The 19,431-nt window shown below is 34.2% G+C and overlaps 1 protein-coding gene across 1 annotated transcript in view; it reads right to left on the minus strand.

Moving 5' to 3' along the window:
* LOC126888321 (nuclear pore complex protein Nup160 homolog) overlaps positions 1 to 19,431 on the minus strand; it is a 139,147-nt gene that overhangs the window by 86,896 nt on the left and 32,820 nt on the right. The window contains exons 7-10 of the mRNA XM_050656457.1: positions 13,715 to 13,987; positions 8,604 to 8,752; positions 5,795 to 6,009; positions 215 to 387 (exon numbers count right to left, since the gene is read on the minus strand). Coding sequence (XP_050512414.1) covers positions 215 to 387; positions 5,795 to 6,009; positions 8,604 to 8,752; positions 13,715 to 13,987 — 810 coding nt within the window. The remainder of the gene's footprint in view (positions 1 to 214; positions 388 to 5,794; positions 6,010 to 8,603; positions 8,753 to 13,714; positions 13,988 to 19,431) is intronic.

Here is a 19,431-nt window from a genome sequence, read left to right on the forward strand (position 1 = left end):
TGTGTTATACAGGGTAAACGTTATTTTATGTTAATGTTAAGTCACTTAACATTATCGGATATAGTGTAAAAACAGCTACCAAAATGCAAACATTGATATTTTTGAGGAAACATGCAGATGAGACAGTTCACTGAACCATATTCAAACGAGATTATTTTCGACCTATCGACCATGAAAATTAAAAGTAATAATTTAGGTGGAAAATTATGTTTACCTGACAATCCATCTCAGACTGAATCTTCTCTAATAAACCTTCCATTATAACATCAGGTGCATGTAGATTAAAAATTTCTTTCTCGAATGCCTGGACGAATGTTTCACTCATTTGTTGTTCTAAATATACGATGACTTTAAACAAGTTCATTACATCATCCGTTGTGTCTAGATCTACGAAATGAAAATGAAAATAAACCATCAAATGTAACTTACATAAGGCTAATTAAATATACCACCCTTGTTACAATCCCCCAAAGTGATATGTACTTTACTATGGTGTGATTTTAAACCAGGAGGAGAGTAAACTAAAAAGACAGATTCAACCCAAGAAAGTTACTAGAAAGATCACCAAATACATCTTCTTTTTTGGTTGATCATATCGTCCTTCGACGGTAATCCATAAATATTATATTATACTAATACGTCGCTAAAGAGTTCTAAAACTGTTTTTTTATATAAAAGTAGACTAAAAATCCAAAAATTAAAGGAATAACGCAGAAAACACGAAAAATCGCTGATATAACTTAATTAACCTATGAAATGCCAATAGTGTCAAAATTTGATAAATGTCATTAGTGTCAAAATTTCGTAACAGTGGAGTAAACTTGCCTGCGGTTGGACCAATTACAAACAAACATTAGGGCGCGGTAAATTTGAATTACTCCTCCTGGTTTAAAAACAGACCATAGATGCGCATGACTCCGATCGGGGACAGTAACCCAATGAAGATATTATATATAGTCCGTCTAGAAAGTATCCGGAAAAAAGAAAGCAGAATTATAATTTTACGGTATTTATTTCTATCACTTGAAATATAAAATTTCAACAAATAATTCATCTCATTTACTTATACAACCTCCATTTAAATCTAAACACTTAACTAAACGTCCAGGTACACCCGAAACTAGGTCAAGGCCATAATTTTCGGTAATGGTGTTCCAGGCCTGTAAAACTGACCGAATCAAACCTTCTTTATCTCGTGGCGCTGCTCGTTCCACTTCAATCTTCATCAGTCCCCATATGTTTTCAATGGGGCTAATATCTGGAGATGCTGCTGGCCACGGAATTGTTGCCAATTCGTGTTCTTGCATCCAAGCTTGAGTATAAGCAGAAGTATGGCATCTTTCATTATCTTTCTGAAAACGCCACCCCTCTGGATATAAAACATGAGCCGTTTCAAGAAGAAAACCATTTAGGATGTCACAATATTTCGCACTATCAACAGTACCATTAACTATACAGAGAGGTGTGGCACCACGCTGAGATATTGCTCCCCAAACCATTATTTTAGTGGGAAATTAGAAAATTTGAACGGTAACATTTTCTCTTGATAGGACTTTTGGATGATTTGTACCAAGCTGGAAACAACTTTCATCGGATATAAAGACATTATTAAAATTATCTTCTCGAAAACATGGACAAAAAAATCTATTCTTCGTTGCCTTTGCAGAGGTGTCATTGTAGGGATTTTTTTTTTGGATTCCTTGATATGTAGTCTTGCTTTTTCAGTGACACGCGGACAGTTTCTGGGCACACTTTTATTCTTCGTTGATTTCCCGCTAATTTTCGAAACCCTAGGCGCGGATTTTGTCGCCCTAAAGCCACTAAAGCATTTAAATTGTTTCCGCGAATCTAAAGCGGTCTACCCGAAACTGGTCTATGTCATTTTTTATCCTTTTTATTGTCTCATACACTGCACTTTTTCCGAATTCAGTCAATTTCACTAATTTTTTAACGTTTCGGACACCCATTCTATACAAATATTCCACCACTTTTCTTTTTTCTACTTGCGACATTATTTCACAAATCTTAAGTCTGTTTACAAACAACAATATTTGACAGATGGCGTTGTCATGCGATTTTGTCCATAACCTACTATCGGCACAACCTACTTGATGCATTACTTTTGTCTTAAAATGTTACAAAAAGGAAATCTATTAAAATTAGGAAAAATATAAAATTACGGATACTTTCTAGACGGACTATATATTTGCCGCTCCTGGATAACAATTCTCGAAAAAAGTTGCAGCGAATGTATTAAGTACCTAACTCTTCTTAGAAATTTCATTTCCGAATTTGGCAGTGTGATGTCAAATTGACAATACAATTATTGGCATTGATATTGACAATTGGCAACATAACACTTTCATATTACAGATATTTCTTCTTAGCTTGACGAAGTTTGAAGTTTAAACTGAAATTCTGACGATAACGATTACTGAAATTTGACGATAATTATGGCAAATTGCTCTCCATGTTGAGCTGCTCTTAATAGTAAATGGGTATCCATGCCTGTCCAGCCTCTTACATTCTTCAGGCACTAGCATTTTCTTCTTCCTTCCACTTAAAGGTAAGGTAAATTATACTCATTTTTCCTTCCACTTTCCCCTCCATTATGAGTGGTAGGAAGTTTAATTGCTCTGCTCTTAAATATGTCCTAGTGTATTTACTGCTTCAATAGAGTGGACTGTATAACGCTGGTTGATTGATTGAGATAAAACATAACATTTATTTACAAAATTAAAAGAAGCATATAACATAATATAATTGCACATTTTTATATAAACAATCCGCTGGTACCTATGATTAATGTGGTTCCTAATACATGTCCAGTGAAAATAATAACTCTTTGATAAGTAGATAAAGGCATTATTTTTATTTTCAATTCAGAGATCATTACCCTCTTTCTATGGCCATTTCGAACCCCTTAGTTCTCATCAGGAAAGCTACCGTAATGATGCTCTGAAAAGAAAATAAAAATCTTTGCCATTTCTGTCAATTATAAAATATAATTAACATTCAGACGCTATAGCGACATCTATTAACAACTTGTCGAAACCAAAAGACTCCATTTTCAAACAAATAAATGTTTAAAAATAATAAAATCTTTGGATTTCTTAGTTCGGAAACAGATTCTCTCTTATACCTATTCCCCATCCTTCTAAAATTTGCAAGGAATAAAGGGTGATGAATGCAGAGATGTGGGGGTCTATATAGTTGCACTCCACAGCACATCTTTTCATCGAGGCAAAGATCAACGAAACTGTCTCCTTGTACTCAATACGTGAGTAAGAACGTAGGTAGATAAAGGCATTATTTTTATTTTCAATTCAGAGATCATTACCCTCTTTCTATGGCCATTTCGAACCCCTTAGTTCTCATCAGGAAAGCTACCGTAATGATGCTCTGAAAAGAAAATAAAAATCTTTGCCATTTCTGTCAATTATAAAATATAATTAACATTCAGACGCTATAGCGACATCTATTAACAACTTGTCGAAACCAAAAGACTCCATTTTCAAACAAATAAATGTTTAAAAATAATAAAATCTTTGGATTTCTTAGTTCGGAAACAGATTCTCTCTTATACCTATTCCCCATCCTTCTAAAATTTGCAAGGAATAAAGGGTGATGAATGCAGAGACGTGGGGGTCTATATAGTTGCACTCCACAACACATTCTTTGATAAGTGTTGGCGATACAATTTATTTTTATATGCGTGTCCGCGAAGACTATAACTCCCAAAATATTTATAACGAAAAGATTTAATTCATAATAGATGCCGACGAAAACAATTATTTCCCTTTCTGTTTTTGCCGACGAAAACAATTAGTTCTGAGAACTTTGTAGTAATTACATTTTTCGTGGGTCCACAAACAGAAATGATGTTTTTTGCTGATACTCCTCAAAAAATAATTTTTTTCGCTAACACTTTATTAGGGATTATAATTTTCACAATCATATAATCGAAAATAATATTTTTCGCGGCGTTCATTGAAAGTTCTACTCTTAACAGCATTTTTCGGAGTTATACTTTTCGTAGGCGGCGGCGAATCGTTGTCAATGGAAATAGAATGGAAATATAATCTTTTTTTTGCTCTCGCTGTCATCGCCTGTCGCGCCTTCTCGGATACTTGTGACATCGAACGTCGACTGTACTGTCTCAATTTCCTAACATCTTAACACCTAGATAACTCGTTTTTCTCTGTTTTACAATGTTTAGGAGTTCTCTCTTCTCTTAGAAGCATAGCCATACAAAATCATAGAACCACAGCCATAGCTACTATTTTTGGATAAATTCTGTATATATTTTTATTAAAATTATCTGCCTTAAATATGTTACAGGTATAAAAAAGGAACAAAAAACAATTCTAGCAACGAAGCTCCAGAAGATGCCAATTCAAAAGTTTTGTTCCTCCCTCACAAAACTTCTTCAGGGGATGGAGTAGTTCTGGGATCTAGTCTATTCTACCACGCGAATTCAATAGGAAGCTACCGAGCGTCAGCATTGAACATTCTGGACTCTTGCAACACCAATTGCCACGCAATGGAACAGCATTTTACAGCAATATTATAAAAAAGCATGTCAAAATAATCTTAATTTCAGTCTGATTTTTATACCGGGTGGTGAATCGTAAAACCATAGGAAACTCAATGTAAAATTCTAAACCGTTGAATTCCTGCTTCCCTAATTATTTTTCATCAAAAGTCATGAGAGAAAATTTGTAGAGGATTAAAATCTGATTAAAAGCAGAAGTTAAAATTGTTCTACGATTTAAACGCATTCCAAAATTTTGAAAAATATAATACATTTGCCACAGTAGGTATGTGTGTAAAAGTTAGGCGACACGTTACTATTTAACTGACTATAACTGACTCAGCACACTGTTGACTGAATGAAACATCTTTATTATTATTACTTTTTTTTCAACTGAGGTATCTTATCAACTTTATTGTTTTTTAAACAAAAAATGACAAAATAAAAATATTGACAGTTCAAATATGGTTAATACAAAACTTCATTGTAACACATTATTGCACTGTGTGTGGCCTAATTTTGACGTAATTAATCTGAAATTGTACTACATTTTTTCAAAAATTTGGAATATGTTTAATTCGTAGAACAATTCTGAGTTGTTTTCAATACAGATTTCAATCCTCTACAAATAGTTTCTAATGTTTTTTGATGTAAAATAATTAGGGAAGCAGGAATTCAACAGTTTAGAATTTTACATTGAGTTTATTATGTATATTTGAATTGTAACTAAAATCTTTGATAGTCAAAATAAAAGTTTTAATTTTCTGTGTTCAGTTTTTAAAAAAGTGTTTCCCAAAGAACATTCGTAATTTACTCTATCCAAGAGATCTTCAGCACACTTCAAAAAACCCACACTGGTCGTATCCCTTTCTTTTTTATGTGTTTGGGTATTTTGGTTGATATCTTGCCGATATACGTAATCGAGCAAAGGTAAACCTTTTTTTTCTTCCTTAAATTTTAAATCCTTTCTCTCAAACAAGACACAACTTGCCTTAACATAATAATAAAAAATTTTTAGAATATTTAGGTGTAAAATATGAAGTAGCGTTAAGACTGCCAAGAACATAGAAAAAAGTATAATTGCAACATCTATTACCGATATGTGTAGTGAAATTAAAAAGTGAGAACCGCACAGTCATTTCAAATAAAAATAAATCAATAGAAAACATCGTGTTTACAAAAGCAGACAACCATCAGGTTTCCACACTGGATAAATATATCGATGTTTGCAACTTTAATAACTATATTTTCCCAACTTACCTTCAGCTAACATAGAAAAATTGACAAATTGGTCTCTGTAAACATCTTCATAGCAGAGAGTCATGTGTTCCAGTGGATCCAAAGGTCGGAGGAATGAAAACGTCGACTTTTTCAAAAATACTGCTCCAGAGACAGAAGGTAATAACATCAGACCTAGAGGTTTTAAGCTAGCGATATGATACTGTACGCAGCAAGAGTAGAATTTTTGCCAACACCTGAAATTAAAAAAACACGCACAAATTAATAACAGATTTTTAAATGTTTCTAAATAACTAGAAGGGTTGGCCATTAAATCACTACACCCATAGTAATCTAAGAAATCGTAAAACCGCCATGCTACTAGACACACGGGTACATTGACCTAATACAGTCCTGGACCCTTCACTTGTTGTACTGTCTACTTTTTTATGTCTAGTGACGCCTAGAACGTCAGAAAGTGTATTCGCTGTGTGCAAGTACTTGGGGAATACGAGAAACGATCATGCGCGAATATCGGAGAAATCTTGCAACTTTTTTAAATAATTCATTGTCAATTGAAATTGAAATTTTATATCTACTGTCAATGAAGAAGAAAAATTATATGTTGCTTCACAATATTGATATGATATGCAATTATTATATAAAAGTAAATTTAATTAATTGTATTTTGCTTGTAGTAGTGCATTTTAATAATTAATTTTACTTACTACATACAATAATTATTGTTTACCTTTTAATAACGTAACCTTAATATTACTTTTTCTTCTTATAATTGTTTGGGCTATGGCCTTGACAATTGTCCAGCAACCAGGACTAATATAATTGGCTAATATAATTAAAAGTGCTAAAAATGTTGCTGAGCTATGAAACCAGGTGTCGCTTTTCCGAACTTGAACGGTCCCAATAATACAAACCAACATAAACATAGAAAGTTGACAGTCTATATAACAGTTCTATTTGAAGTTTATAGTTGTCATTATGTTGTAACAGTTATAAAGTATTGTAATATTGCTGGTGTTTGAATAATTTTTTTTAAAGTGGAGTAACAATATTATTAATTATTATTGCTGGTGTTTGAATAAAGTTTTTTTAAAGCGGAGTAACAATACTATTAATTATTAATATTATTAAAAAAAACTTTATTCAAACACCAGCAATATCAGCAATACACTCAGGTGCAAAAAAATCGATCCACTTAAAAATTTGGTCAATTTGATGTCACGAATTTCCTAAACCCGTTGTCCGATTTAAGTGATTTTTTTACCATGTTATAGCCTTATTCATTAGCAATATCGCTGTAATAATATTGTTGCTAGACAGGTAAGGGGCCGTTTAAGTATTACGTAACGCAGGTGGGGGGGGGGGGGGGGTCAAAAATCTTCAAAAAATGTGTTACGCAATAGTTAAACTCCCATAAGAGTGCGCTACGTAGGGGGGGGATTAAAAATCGCGTTACGTAATACTTGGACGCTCCCTAAACTGTAGTTGTATACTAGGTGTACGAATCAAACTGTGTTTCTTTCTCAAAGTTCGGATCACCCTGTGGAATATTCTAGCATTTATAAAATACCGAAATTAAAACCCAACTATAACCTCAGGTCTTCTTAACATTCTGTTTTTAGATTCATTCGCTTATGTTGGATAATAAAAAAGTTAGGTATTTTAACAACTGGCCATGTTCGTCATCAGTACAGGGTGTTTCTAAATAAATGCGACAAACTTTAAGGGGTAATTTTACATGAAAAAATAAGGGCAGTTTGCTTTATAATCATATGTCCGCAAACGCTTCGTTTCCGAGATACGGGGTGTTCAATTTTTTTTACAAACTTACGGTTTAGTTATTGCTTTAAAACCAGTTAAGATATGCAAATCAAATTTGGTGGGTTTTAAGACGTAGTTATTGCACATTTTTTGACATACAATTAAGAATTTAATATTTACCATTAGCGCACAAACGGGTATTATGACCTATCATATGACCGTATGCACGCCAATGATGAATATTAAATTCTTAATTGTATGTCAAAAAATGTGCAATAACTACGTTTTAAAACCCACTAAATTTCATTTGCATATCTCAACCAGTTTTAGAGCAATAAATAAATCGTCAGTTTGTAAAACAAACATTGAACATCCCGTATCTCGGAAACGAAGCGTTTGCGGACATATGATTATAAAGCAAACTGTCTTTATTTTCTCATGTAAAATTACCTCTTAAAGTTTGTCGCACTTATTTAGAAACACCCTATTGATGACGAACATGGCCAGTTATTAAAGTACCTAACTTTTTTATTATCCAACATAAGCGAATGAATCTAAAAACAGAATGTTAAGAAAACCTGAGGCTATAGTTGGGTTTTAATTTCAGTATTTTATAAATGCTAGAATAGTCCACAGGGTGATGCGAACTTTGAGAAAAAAACACAGTTTGATTCGTACACCCAGTATACAATGACAGTTTACCTGTCTAACAACAATATTATTACAGCGATATTGTTAATGACTAAGGCTATAACATGGTAAAAAAAAATCACTTAAATCGGACAACAGGTTTAGGAAATTCGAGCATCAAAAATGACCAAATTTTTAAGTGGATCGATTTTTTTGCATCCCGAGTGTATTTTTGTATGGAAAAATAATTATTATTGAATAGTTTCATGACATTCACATGACTGTCTCACATGAGTATCATGTCACACTAATTTCATGACACGGATGAAAGAGGTGAGAACGGGCCGGATTGGCCCAAGCCTAGCAATTAGGTACCCGTGTGTCTACTATCGTGGCGCTTACTGTACTCAATAAACTATATTATTAAATATATCCTTACCATTCTGCACATTCTAAATATTCATCATCATTCACATTAGATCCGTTTACCGTATTTTGTATTTCATTATCCACAGCTAGACAAATTCTCTGTTTTAAAGCTGAGGCTGATATTTGGGCATCAGATAATATAGTAGACCTCTTGTAAATCTAAGAAATTGAAATGGGTTGCACATGTATGTCCATTTCAATTTAGGGAAGAGAAATAAAAATAGACTTACTCACAATCAGTTGAATATTACCTACTAGACGAAGCAACGAAGCACTAAAAAGCCCAAAACCTAGGAATGTTGTGCAGTAAGATGAATCGTCATGCAACTTTTTGCATTCAATTCGAGAGAGTGTCAGGCAATTTTGTGAACTAAACTGATCTCCGACAAAAAAACTGTGTGCATGAGAAAATTCATTTTCAAAGTGCATCTCAAAGAGATGGAAAATGAAAAATTTAGAACTCAGGAAATATTGACGGAAATGAGTTCAATTTTTATATTTGGGGGTTTTGGAGGTCAGTGAACACAAATTTCACGATGCCGGTGGTCTCCGAGGTACCTGGTGTACAAAGTGGAGCTCGTCGCCTGGGACGATCGAATAATAATTCGCGGGACGATCGAATAATTCGCGAAATGAAGATTGGATCGAAAAACTGAAAAATAAGCGTTTAATATTTTTCAAAAATCTATTGAATGACAACTAAAGACGACCCATCCACTCCACCCCCTGGAGGTGGGGTAGGGGTAACTTAAAAATCTTAAACGGAAACGCCCATTTTTTTATTACAGATTTGGATTGCTTACGTAAAAATAAGCAACTTTTATTCGAAATTTTTTTTCGAATTGTGGATAGATGGCGCTATAATCGGAAAAAACGATTTATCGTGATACCATAGATAAATTATAGAATCGTTCTAATATCTCGAGAAATACACTTCCAAATAAAAGATCAAAAAATACGTATTTAATATTTTTCAAGAACCTATCGGATAACATCAAACACGACTCTCCACTCCACCCCCTGAAGGTGGGGTGGGGGTTAACTTTAAAATCTTAAATGGGAATCCCCATGTTTTATTGCAGATTTGGATTCTTCATGAAAAAATAAGTAATATTTTTTCGAAACATTATTTAGAATTGTTATTAGATGGCGTTAATAAATAGTGTTTTTCCGATTATTGCGCCATCTATCCATAATTCGAAAAAATGTCTCGAATAAAAGTTACTTATTTTTACGTAAGGAATCCAAATCTGTAATAAAAAATGTGGGCTCCTATTTAAGATTTTAAAGTTACACCCCGCCCCACCTCCAAGGGGTGGAGTGGAGGGTCGTGTTTTATGTTACTCGATAGGTTCTTAAAAAATATAAAAGACGTAATTTTTAGTTTTTTATTTGCAAGTGTATTTCTCGAGATATTAGACCGTTTCTATAATTTACCTATGGTATCACGAAAAAATCGTTTTTTCCGATTATAGCGCCATCTATCCACAATTCTAAAAAATGTCTCGAATAAGAGTTGCTTACTTTTACGTAAGCAATCCAAATCTGCAATAACAAATGGAGTTTCTATTTAAGATTTTAAAGTTACCCCCGCGCCACCTTCAGGGGGTGGAGAGGGGTGGTCGCGTTTAGTGCCATTCCATAGATTTTTGAAAAATATTAAACACGTATTTTTCAATTTTTCGATCCAATCTTCATTTCGATCGTCCCGCGAATTATTCGGTCGTCCCAGGCGACGAGTTCCAACCTGGGCACCAGGTACCTCGGAGACCATCGCCGTCATGAAATTCGTGTTCAGTGACCTTCAAAATCCCCAAGTATAAAAATTGAACTCATTTCCGTCAATATTTCCTGAGTCCTAAATTTTTTATTTTTCATCTCTTCGAGATGCACTTTAAAGATGCTTTTTCTCATGGACAAAAATTTTTGCCGGAGATCAATTTAGTTCACAAAATTTCCTGACACTCTCACGAATCGAATGCAAAAAGTTGCATGACGATTCATCTTACTGCACAAAATTCCTAGGTTTAATGCTTCGTTGCCTCGTCTATAGGACGACCAGTTTCGCACACTACAATTTGCTATGCATTTTCAGGTCTCCGTAAGGCAACTAAACGCTACAAATTCAAAATTTCCAAAATTAGGGTACTGCCAGGTGAAAATTATTATAAATTATGCCAATATTAAATTTAGGTGCGTAGTTATTAAGAGCAGAAAATTAAAAATAAAAACCATAATACAACTAGAAATTATAGTATCTATTATTTTTGTTTTTATTTTGAATTTTGTGCTCCTAATAACTATCCACGTATAATATTGGCATAATTTATAATAATTTTCACCTGCCAGTGCCCTAATTCTGGCAATTTTGTATTTAAATCAAAACAGCAACAGGTGCATGTTTTCAAAAAACTGAAAGTGTGTAAAAACTTTATTAAAAACCAGTACTTTCAGCATATCAAAATGCCATCATCAGAGCTTTCGTCTTATTAGACAAGGCGAAAACGGCAGGTTCGTTGGAAAAAATATTCCCATGAGATTTTTTTGCCTAATCACATTTGTAATATACCCCAGAATAAGGTTCAAGAAGTCGCCCACGACAAAAGTGGTCCAATTTTTTTTAACAATTTTCAACGAAAACATTTCGTTTATAAATTCGCAAAAGTGTGTGTGTTATTGCGTTGCCGCTCCTGCAATACACAGGTCAGATTTATCGATGGATTCTTATGTAGTTTTTTCTTCTGAATCCAAATCTGAAAACGGCATTTCGATATTTCTAACCGTTTTCGAGATAATCGACCTCAAAGTCTAAAATGTGACGTCACAATCGTTTTATTTTCTGCCGACACACTACACGTCCAGCTGAAATCGTTGCTATTAAGTAGGCTAGTTTTTTAATTTCGATTTGTTAAGCAAAGCATAGGTTATTTACATTTGAGTTTGACACTTCGTGAATGTCAAACTAAATTTTAAATTAAGTATTAATAAAACATCAATGACATTTGATGGTGAATTTAATTATTATATAAAATAAATAAGATGTTCAAAAATACAATTTGAGTATATTTTAAAAGCAATATTTTATTAACAGCTTTAAAAAGGTTTATACGAGTATACGGCCTCTCCTTTATGATAAATGGACTGTTCCATTTGCTATGAAATTAAAATGTAGTCGGTTCGCTAAACTCGACACAACTGGCTAGTGATTTTAGTAAATAATTTTTTTGTTTTTTGCGAATTTTGCCAAAATTGGCAAAACTACTAATTACTAAGTAATTATTAACTAATTAGTAATCATTTTTTTTTGCCAAATTGGCAAAATTATTGACTAAAATCACTAGCCAGTTGTGTCTGAGTTTAGCGAACCGACAGTATATGAAATAATATTGTTTGGTATAAAAAATTATGGTCTGATATGTGCAATTACATCCTTCTAACGGAAAAAAAATTTGAAGATTTTTCTCAAATTATGGATACCAACAACATTTTCATTTATAACTCTTTTATTTTTAATTTGACGAAGAAAAGTTATTCTTCATAAAAAGCTCTTCATGTTCTAAGATTTATGATGCAACCATCATATATAAAATTTTATTAATTTTATACGAGGTATATAAAAAATATGAATTTCGATCAAGAGTAAACTACCTTTATAGTTTATAACATTTAAATTAGAATGATATAATTGCACATTAAAACATAATTATTAATTCTAAACTACTTTTCATAATAGCAATTTTCCATATTATGAATTAAAATACGTAAATAAACAAAGTTTTCGTTAGGATAATGCTCGCATTTTCAGCTTGTTTTTTAATCAAATTGCAAAAATTATTATTTTTGGTCTGGACAATTTTTTTTTTTGGTTTTTTAGACCATTCTGGACAAAAAAGGTCTCTTGTAATTTTTCTCTAAAGTTAACGGTTTTCGAGTTATAAGCAATTTAAAATTTGAAAAACTCAAAAAGGGCCATTTTTAAGACCTAATAACTCGGTTAAAAATTATTATTATGAAAGTGAGAAAGTGACTAAATCAAAGTTTAAAGCCCCCCCTACATGATCCTGATGAAATTCGTGTCATTAATTTATTACTAAGCTGTTATTTTTAATGAATAACAATAAGCCGTAGGAGCGTATTGACGCGGCTGTAAATGTGAGTGCGAGTAAGATTCCCCATTGGACTGCCGGAATGGCATCTCTCTCGCACTCACCATAGACGGCCGCCGAATACGTGCTGGCGCTCATTATTATTACTTATAAATAACAGCTTAGTAATAAAATTATGATAAAAATTTCTTCAGGATCTTGTGGGGGGGGGGGGGGGCTTTAAACTTTGTTTTAGTCACTTTCTAACTTTCATAACAATAACTTTTAACTAATTTATTAAGCCTTAAAAATCGCCATTTTTCGTTTTTTTTCAATTTTAAATTGTTTATAACTCGAAAACAACCAACTTTAGAGAAAAATTACAAGAGACGTTTTTTGTTCAGAATGGTCCAAAAAACACATTACAATATTTAAAATTGACTCGGGGCTAAGCCTCTGGTCATGGGTAAAAACCCTTAAAATATATAAAATATCGCATTGATGTGAGTACTACACAATGGCTACAATTTTACATTAAACAGTCGTTACTGACAATTTTGAAATAACAGCTTTGTCAGTAACAGCTGTTCAATGTAAAATGGTAGCCATTGTGCAGTACTCACATCAATGTGATATTTTATAAATTTTAAGAGTTTTTTACCCATGACCAGAGGCTTAGCCCTGACTCAATTTTAAATATTGTAATGTGATGGTAAACAATTACTCTTCTTTTAAATAAAGTTTTTGCACACTATTAATTTTTTGAAAACATACACCTACACCTTCTATTTCGATTTATATAGAAGTGTGTACAAGTCATACAGTCTTTTTGTATTCTATTTATTAAGTTTGTGTTTGTTATTGTTTAGTTGGCTTACCAGACTTGAAGATGCCTAGCAAATTTTATTATGCGAAACTGTTCGTCGTAGGTAATATTAAGCTGATTGTAAGTCTTCGTTTATTTTTCTTCCCTAAACTAAAGATAAATTGATTTCAAATAATAAATGTATGCTACAACTTAGTGTGTAATACTCACGGAAAGAGCTTTGCTTATTATGTGCAAAGGAAATCTGCCGGGACGGAAAATGTGTTGCAAATACACTTGTCTAGGATCACTGTCTCCATCATTGGCAGGTGCTTGGTTGGCATCGGGCAATGTTTCCAAAATAATAGGTGACCAATTGCTTGATTTGTAGGAAGCACAACGGGATACTGGCAGTGTGGCAGTGTAGACTACGCTGTCGCCATCTTCGCATCGCCATACAGACCATAGGCGATTGGTTTGTAAGGCAAAATCGATAAGATCATTCTAAAAATACATAAGTGATTCTTTTGAATATATGACATATTACGTAGAAATATATAAAAAAAAAACAATGTAATTAGGTATGCGGACGATACAGTAATTCTGTCGGAAAATATTGAAGGTCTCCAAATTCTGCTTGATCGTATTGACGACGTAGGAGAGGAAATGAGCATTAAAATAAAATCAAACAAAGATGGTACAAAGACCTTATGACCAAGTGCCAGAGGCTAACGAGTCGATATTTAGTTCTGATCTAAGAAGAAGAACTCAAACAAAACCAAATGTGGTAGTAGTAGTAGTCGTCTTAGTCATCGCCCACATCCAGATGCAGAGCTTTAATATAAATATACTGTCATAACCGACCAACTAGATCCAGACATAGAAATAAAACGCTGAATAGCACAACTGTTGACTAAACAATGACTAAAACTACTTTTATGAAAATGCAGACATTTCTGTGCAATAATCATCTGAGTTTAGTTCTAAGATAAAGAATGGTTAATTGCTATACTTTTTCTGTAGATTGGTATGATGGAGAAGTATGGACGCCAAAAGCATCAACCATGAACAGAATTAAAGTCTTAGAAATGTGGATTCATAGACGGATGCTGAAGATACCTTGTACAGCAAACTAATGAGAAATTACTAAGCTTACGTTCAGAGTGGAGCGTAGAAAGAGTGCGAGCAAAGAGCAAAGAGCAAAGCGAAGAAATCAAACTACTACTGGGAAACAGAGGTAGACAGAGTGCTAGCAAAGAGCAAAGCGGCGAAACCAAACAAGTTTGATTTCTCCGCTCGCACTCTTTGTTATTTTTCCGAAAAATGAATCTCGATGTCCTGATAGCTGAAGTGTTTCAAAGAAAGCTGTTATTGTATCAGAAAGATTCCCTATTCAGATGACGACGATGACTTTTTAAATTTATAACTTTATGCAATTTTATAATTAAATAAATATTATGTAACTTAATAATTACTATTAGTTCTACAGTGTGGCAAAACCAAATGGAATAAATTCATTATTTCGTAAACCGACGACTAGAAAATCCGGAAACAGGTCGATTTTTATTTTTAAATTATGATTTTTTGGCATTTACATACTAGTGACGTCATCCATCTCGAAGCTGAAATAAAAAATATACATGCGGACCAATGTAAAAAAAATCATTTCATTGTTGTCTTCTTAACGGCGCGGCGTGAGAAATACAAAATAAGATTTACTATTTTATTTCGGCATAAGCCACAATTCGAGTTTGAAATCAAGTTTACTTGACGTTTCGACTTTCACTTCGGAAATCGTTATCAATATAAAAAAACATTCATAAATTAAAAATTTAACTTTGTTTCTGGGAAGCAACACAGTTGGAAAAAGCAGATATAATATTATAATTGTCACCGGAAAGCGAAAAAGGTAACGCACAACTTGAAAGAACTTATAGATTTCTAACTTCGTTTCTGGTGAAACAACGCAGTTGGAACAAGCAGATATATTATAATTGTGTCACCGGAAAGCGAAAAAGGTAACGCACAACTTGGAAAAGCCTATAGTTTTCTAACTTCGTTTCTGGTGAAGCAACGGAGTTGGAACAAGCAGATATACCTATTATAATTGTGTCATCGGAAAGCGAAAAAGGTAACGCACAACTTGGAAGAACCTATAGATTTCCAACTTGGTTTCTGGTGAAGTAACGCAGTTGGAATAAGCAGATATATTATAATTGTGTCACCGGAAAGCGAAAAAGGTAACTAACAACTTGGAAAAGATTATAGTTTTCTAACTTCGTTTCTGGTAAAGCAACGCAGTTGGAACAAGCAGATATATTATAATTGTGTCACCGGAAAGCGAAATAGGTAGTCCCTGAAAACTATAGGTTATTCCAAGTTGTGCGTTACCTTTTTCGCTTACCGGTGACACAATTATAATATATCTGCTTGTTCCAACTCCGTTGCTTCACCAGAAACGAAGTTAGAAAACTATAGGTTCTTTCAAGTTGTGCGTTATCTTTTTCGCTTTCCGGTGACACAATTCTAATATATCTGTTTGTTCCAACTCTGTTGCTTCACCAGAAGCGAAGTTAGAAAACTATAGGTTCTTCCAAGTTGTGCGTTACCTTTTTAGCTTTCTGGTGACACAAATATAATATATCTACTTGTTCCAACTCCATTGCTTCACCAGAAACGAAGTTAGAAAACTATAGGTTTTTCCAAGTTGTGCGTTACCTTTTTTGCTTGACGGTGACACAATTATAATATATCTGCTTGTTCCAACTCCGTTGCTTCAGCAGAAGCGAAGTTAGAAAACAATAGGCTCTTCCAAGTTGTGAGTTACCTTTTTCGCTTTCCGGTGACACAATTATAATATATCTGCTTGTTGCAACTCTGTTGCTTCACCAGAAGCGAAGTTAGAAAACTGTAGGTTCTTCCAAGTTGTGCGTTACCTTTTTCGTTTTCTGGTGACACAATTATAATATATCTGCTTGTTCCAACTCCGTTGCTTCGCCAGAAGCGAAGTTAGAAAACTATAGGCTCTTTCAAGTTGTGCGTTACCTTTTTCGCTTTCCGGTGACACAATTATAATATATCTGCTTGTTCCAACTCTGTTGCTTCACCAGAAGCGAAGTTAGAAAACTATAGGCTCTTCCAAGTTGTGCGTTACCTTTTTCGCTTTCTGGTGACACAATTATAATATATCTGCTTGTTCCAACTCCATTGCTTCACCAGAAACGAAGTTAGAAAACTATAGGTTTTTCCAAGTTGTGAGTTACCTTTTTCGCTTTCCGGTGACACAATTATAATATATCTGCTTGTTCCAACTGCGTTGCTTCACCAGAAACGAAGCTAGAAAACTATAGGCTTTTCCAAGTTGTGAGTTACCTTTTTCGCTTTCCGGTGACACAATTATAATATATCTGCTTGTTCCAACTGCGTTGCTTCACCAGAAACGAAGCTAGAAATCTGTAGGTCCTTTCAAGTTGTGCGTTACCTTTTTCGCTTTCCGGTGACAATTATAATATTATATCTGCTTTTTCCAACTGTGTTGCTTCCCAGAAACCAAAGTTAAATTTTTAATTTATGAATGTTATTTTGATATTTTCAACTCAGGCGCGCAAAAACCAACAAACCACTCGCAAACTCGTCCAAATACGTATTGCGAACCATCAAAGCTTTTGTTGAAAAACCGACAGAGGTTAGATTGTGGTGCGCCGTGTGCGTGCCGTTTGTGCGCCACTTGAAAACACGTACTAATCTGACGAACATGCTGCGCGCGAGCGGCTCGCACACCGAGCCATATGTATACTTGCCTTTACGATGAATTCTCTAACATTTTCCGCAAGTTAGGAAGTACCACGTTTTCAATGAGGAGTTTTCGAAAAAAAAAAAAAAGAAAATAATTTTCCATGACTGCCGAGTGGGAAAGAACTAAACTCTCGTCTCGCGTAACTACCAGCTCCCACTCTGGTTTAGCATTTCTTTGCTCTTTGCTCGTACTCTTTCTTCGCTCCACTCTGAACGTGCACTTCTTTGCTCTTTGCTCGCACTCTTTCTTCGCTCCACTCTGAACGTACACTAAGAAGGGTCGATATAGATAGAGAATTGCTGAAGACTGTTAAACACCAGAAAATGTCTTATCTGAGACATATAGTGAGGGGAAATCGATATAGAATACTACAACTGATCCTTAAAGGCAAAATAGAGGACTGTAGAAGTGTAGGAAGAAAACAAGTTTCTTGGTTAAAAAACATTCGTGAACAGAGTTAGATATCAAATGTAGGACAATTATTCCATGTTGCAGAAGATCGAGAAGCCATCGCATATCGGAATGGCCAACGTCGGATAAGAAGAAGAAAAAACTGACGGGCACTGAAAAAAGGCTGTGGGGAAAATCATATCTGTTATGCACTTTTTATATTTTATACATTTTTACTTATGTCACTTTAATTGTATGTACTGTATGTGATAAGTTGGTTTAAGAAAAAACTTTAGCTTCTTAACGTGCCCTATCAAGTCCCCTTGACGTTGGCGATTAACATGGCGAAACTGTCTCTGTCTCGAGCTATTCTAAATAGGTGTTCTGCTTTCTTTATTCCTGTCCACTCCCGGATATTCTTCAACCAAGAGGCCTGCTTTCTACCAATTCCTCTGCGTCCTTCGATTTTACCCATCATAAGTTGAAGAATATTATACCGGTCTCCCCTTACTACGTGTCCAAAATAGGCCATCTTTCTATATTTGATGTTATCAAGCAGCTCGCGGGTAGCATTTGCTCTCTTAAGGACTGCCACATTTGTCAGCATAGCCGTCCATGGTATTTTCAGTATACGTCTGTGCAGCCACATTTCAAAGGTCTCCAAACGGTTAATGGTAGATATTTTTAATGTCCATGCTTCGACACCATACAAGAGGACTGACCAAATGTAGCATTTAATCATGCGCTTTCGAAGTTGAAGTTGCAAGGTATCATTACAGAAGAATGACCTCATTTTTAAAAATTTCGTGCGGGCTATCTCGATTCTACATTTTATCTCTTTATTTGGATCTAGTTGTTCAGTAATATGGCAACCAAGATATTTAAAACTGGGTACTCTTTGAATTATATGACCATCAACATATAACCGTGAATCTTGATGGGCCAAACGGCTAAATACCATGTATTTTGTTTTTGAACAGTTTATATTTAGGCCAAACTCTCTTCCCACTGTGTCAATGGCATTTAAAAGGTGTTGTAATCCATTCATATCATCACTTAAAATAACTGTATCGTCTGCATATCTGATTGTATTTATCAGAGTTCCATTAACTTTCACACCCCATTCCAAATTATTCAGCGCTTCCTTAAATATTATATCTGAATATAAATTGAATAACAGTGGGGACAGTATACAACCCTGTCTGACACCTCTTTGTATTTTGCATATTTCTGTTGATTTTCCATTTATGCAAGCTGTCGCTGTTTGACGCCAGTATAATTTTTCTATGATTCGTACATCTTGACTATCAACTCCTTTATCCTTTAATATTTTAATTAATTTGTGATGTTGTACTCGATCAAAGGCCTTCTCATAGTCAATAAATACAGCAAAGACGTATTTCCATTTATCTCGGCATTTCTGTAATAACACATTTAGTGCAAAGTGTGCGTCCCGGGTTCCCAGTCCATTTCTGAAGCCAAATTGTGTTTCATCCTGGCCTTCTTCACATTTATCTCTGATTCTACTGTGGATGATACGTAGAAAGATTTTCAAAGTGTGGCTCATAAGGCTTATCATTGTATAACCGCTACAGTTTTTCGGACGTTGTTTTTTTTTTGGTAGGGTTATGAATTCGCACTTTAACCAATCTTCAGGGATATCACCAGTCGAATAAACATCAAAAAACTTTATACTAACACAAAACAACGTGTATATTACTTATAAAATTTATAATTAACTATATTCTATGGGAAATAAGCC

Source organism: Diabrotica virgifera, chromosome 7, assembly GCF_917563875.1.
Source record: "Diabrotica virgifera virgifera chromosome 7, PGI_DIABVI_V3a".
Lineage (NCBI taxonomy): Eukaryota > Metazoa > Arthropoda > Insecta > Coleoptera > Chrysomelidae > Diabrotica > Diabrotica virgifera.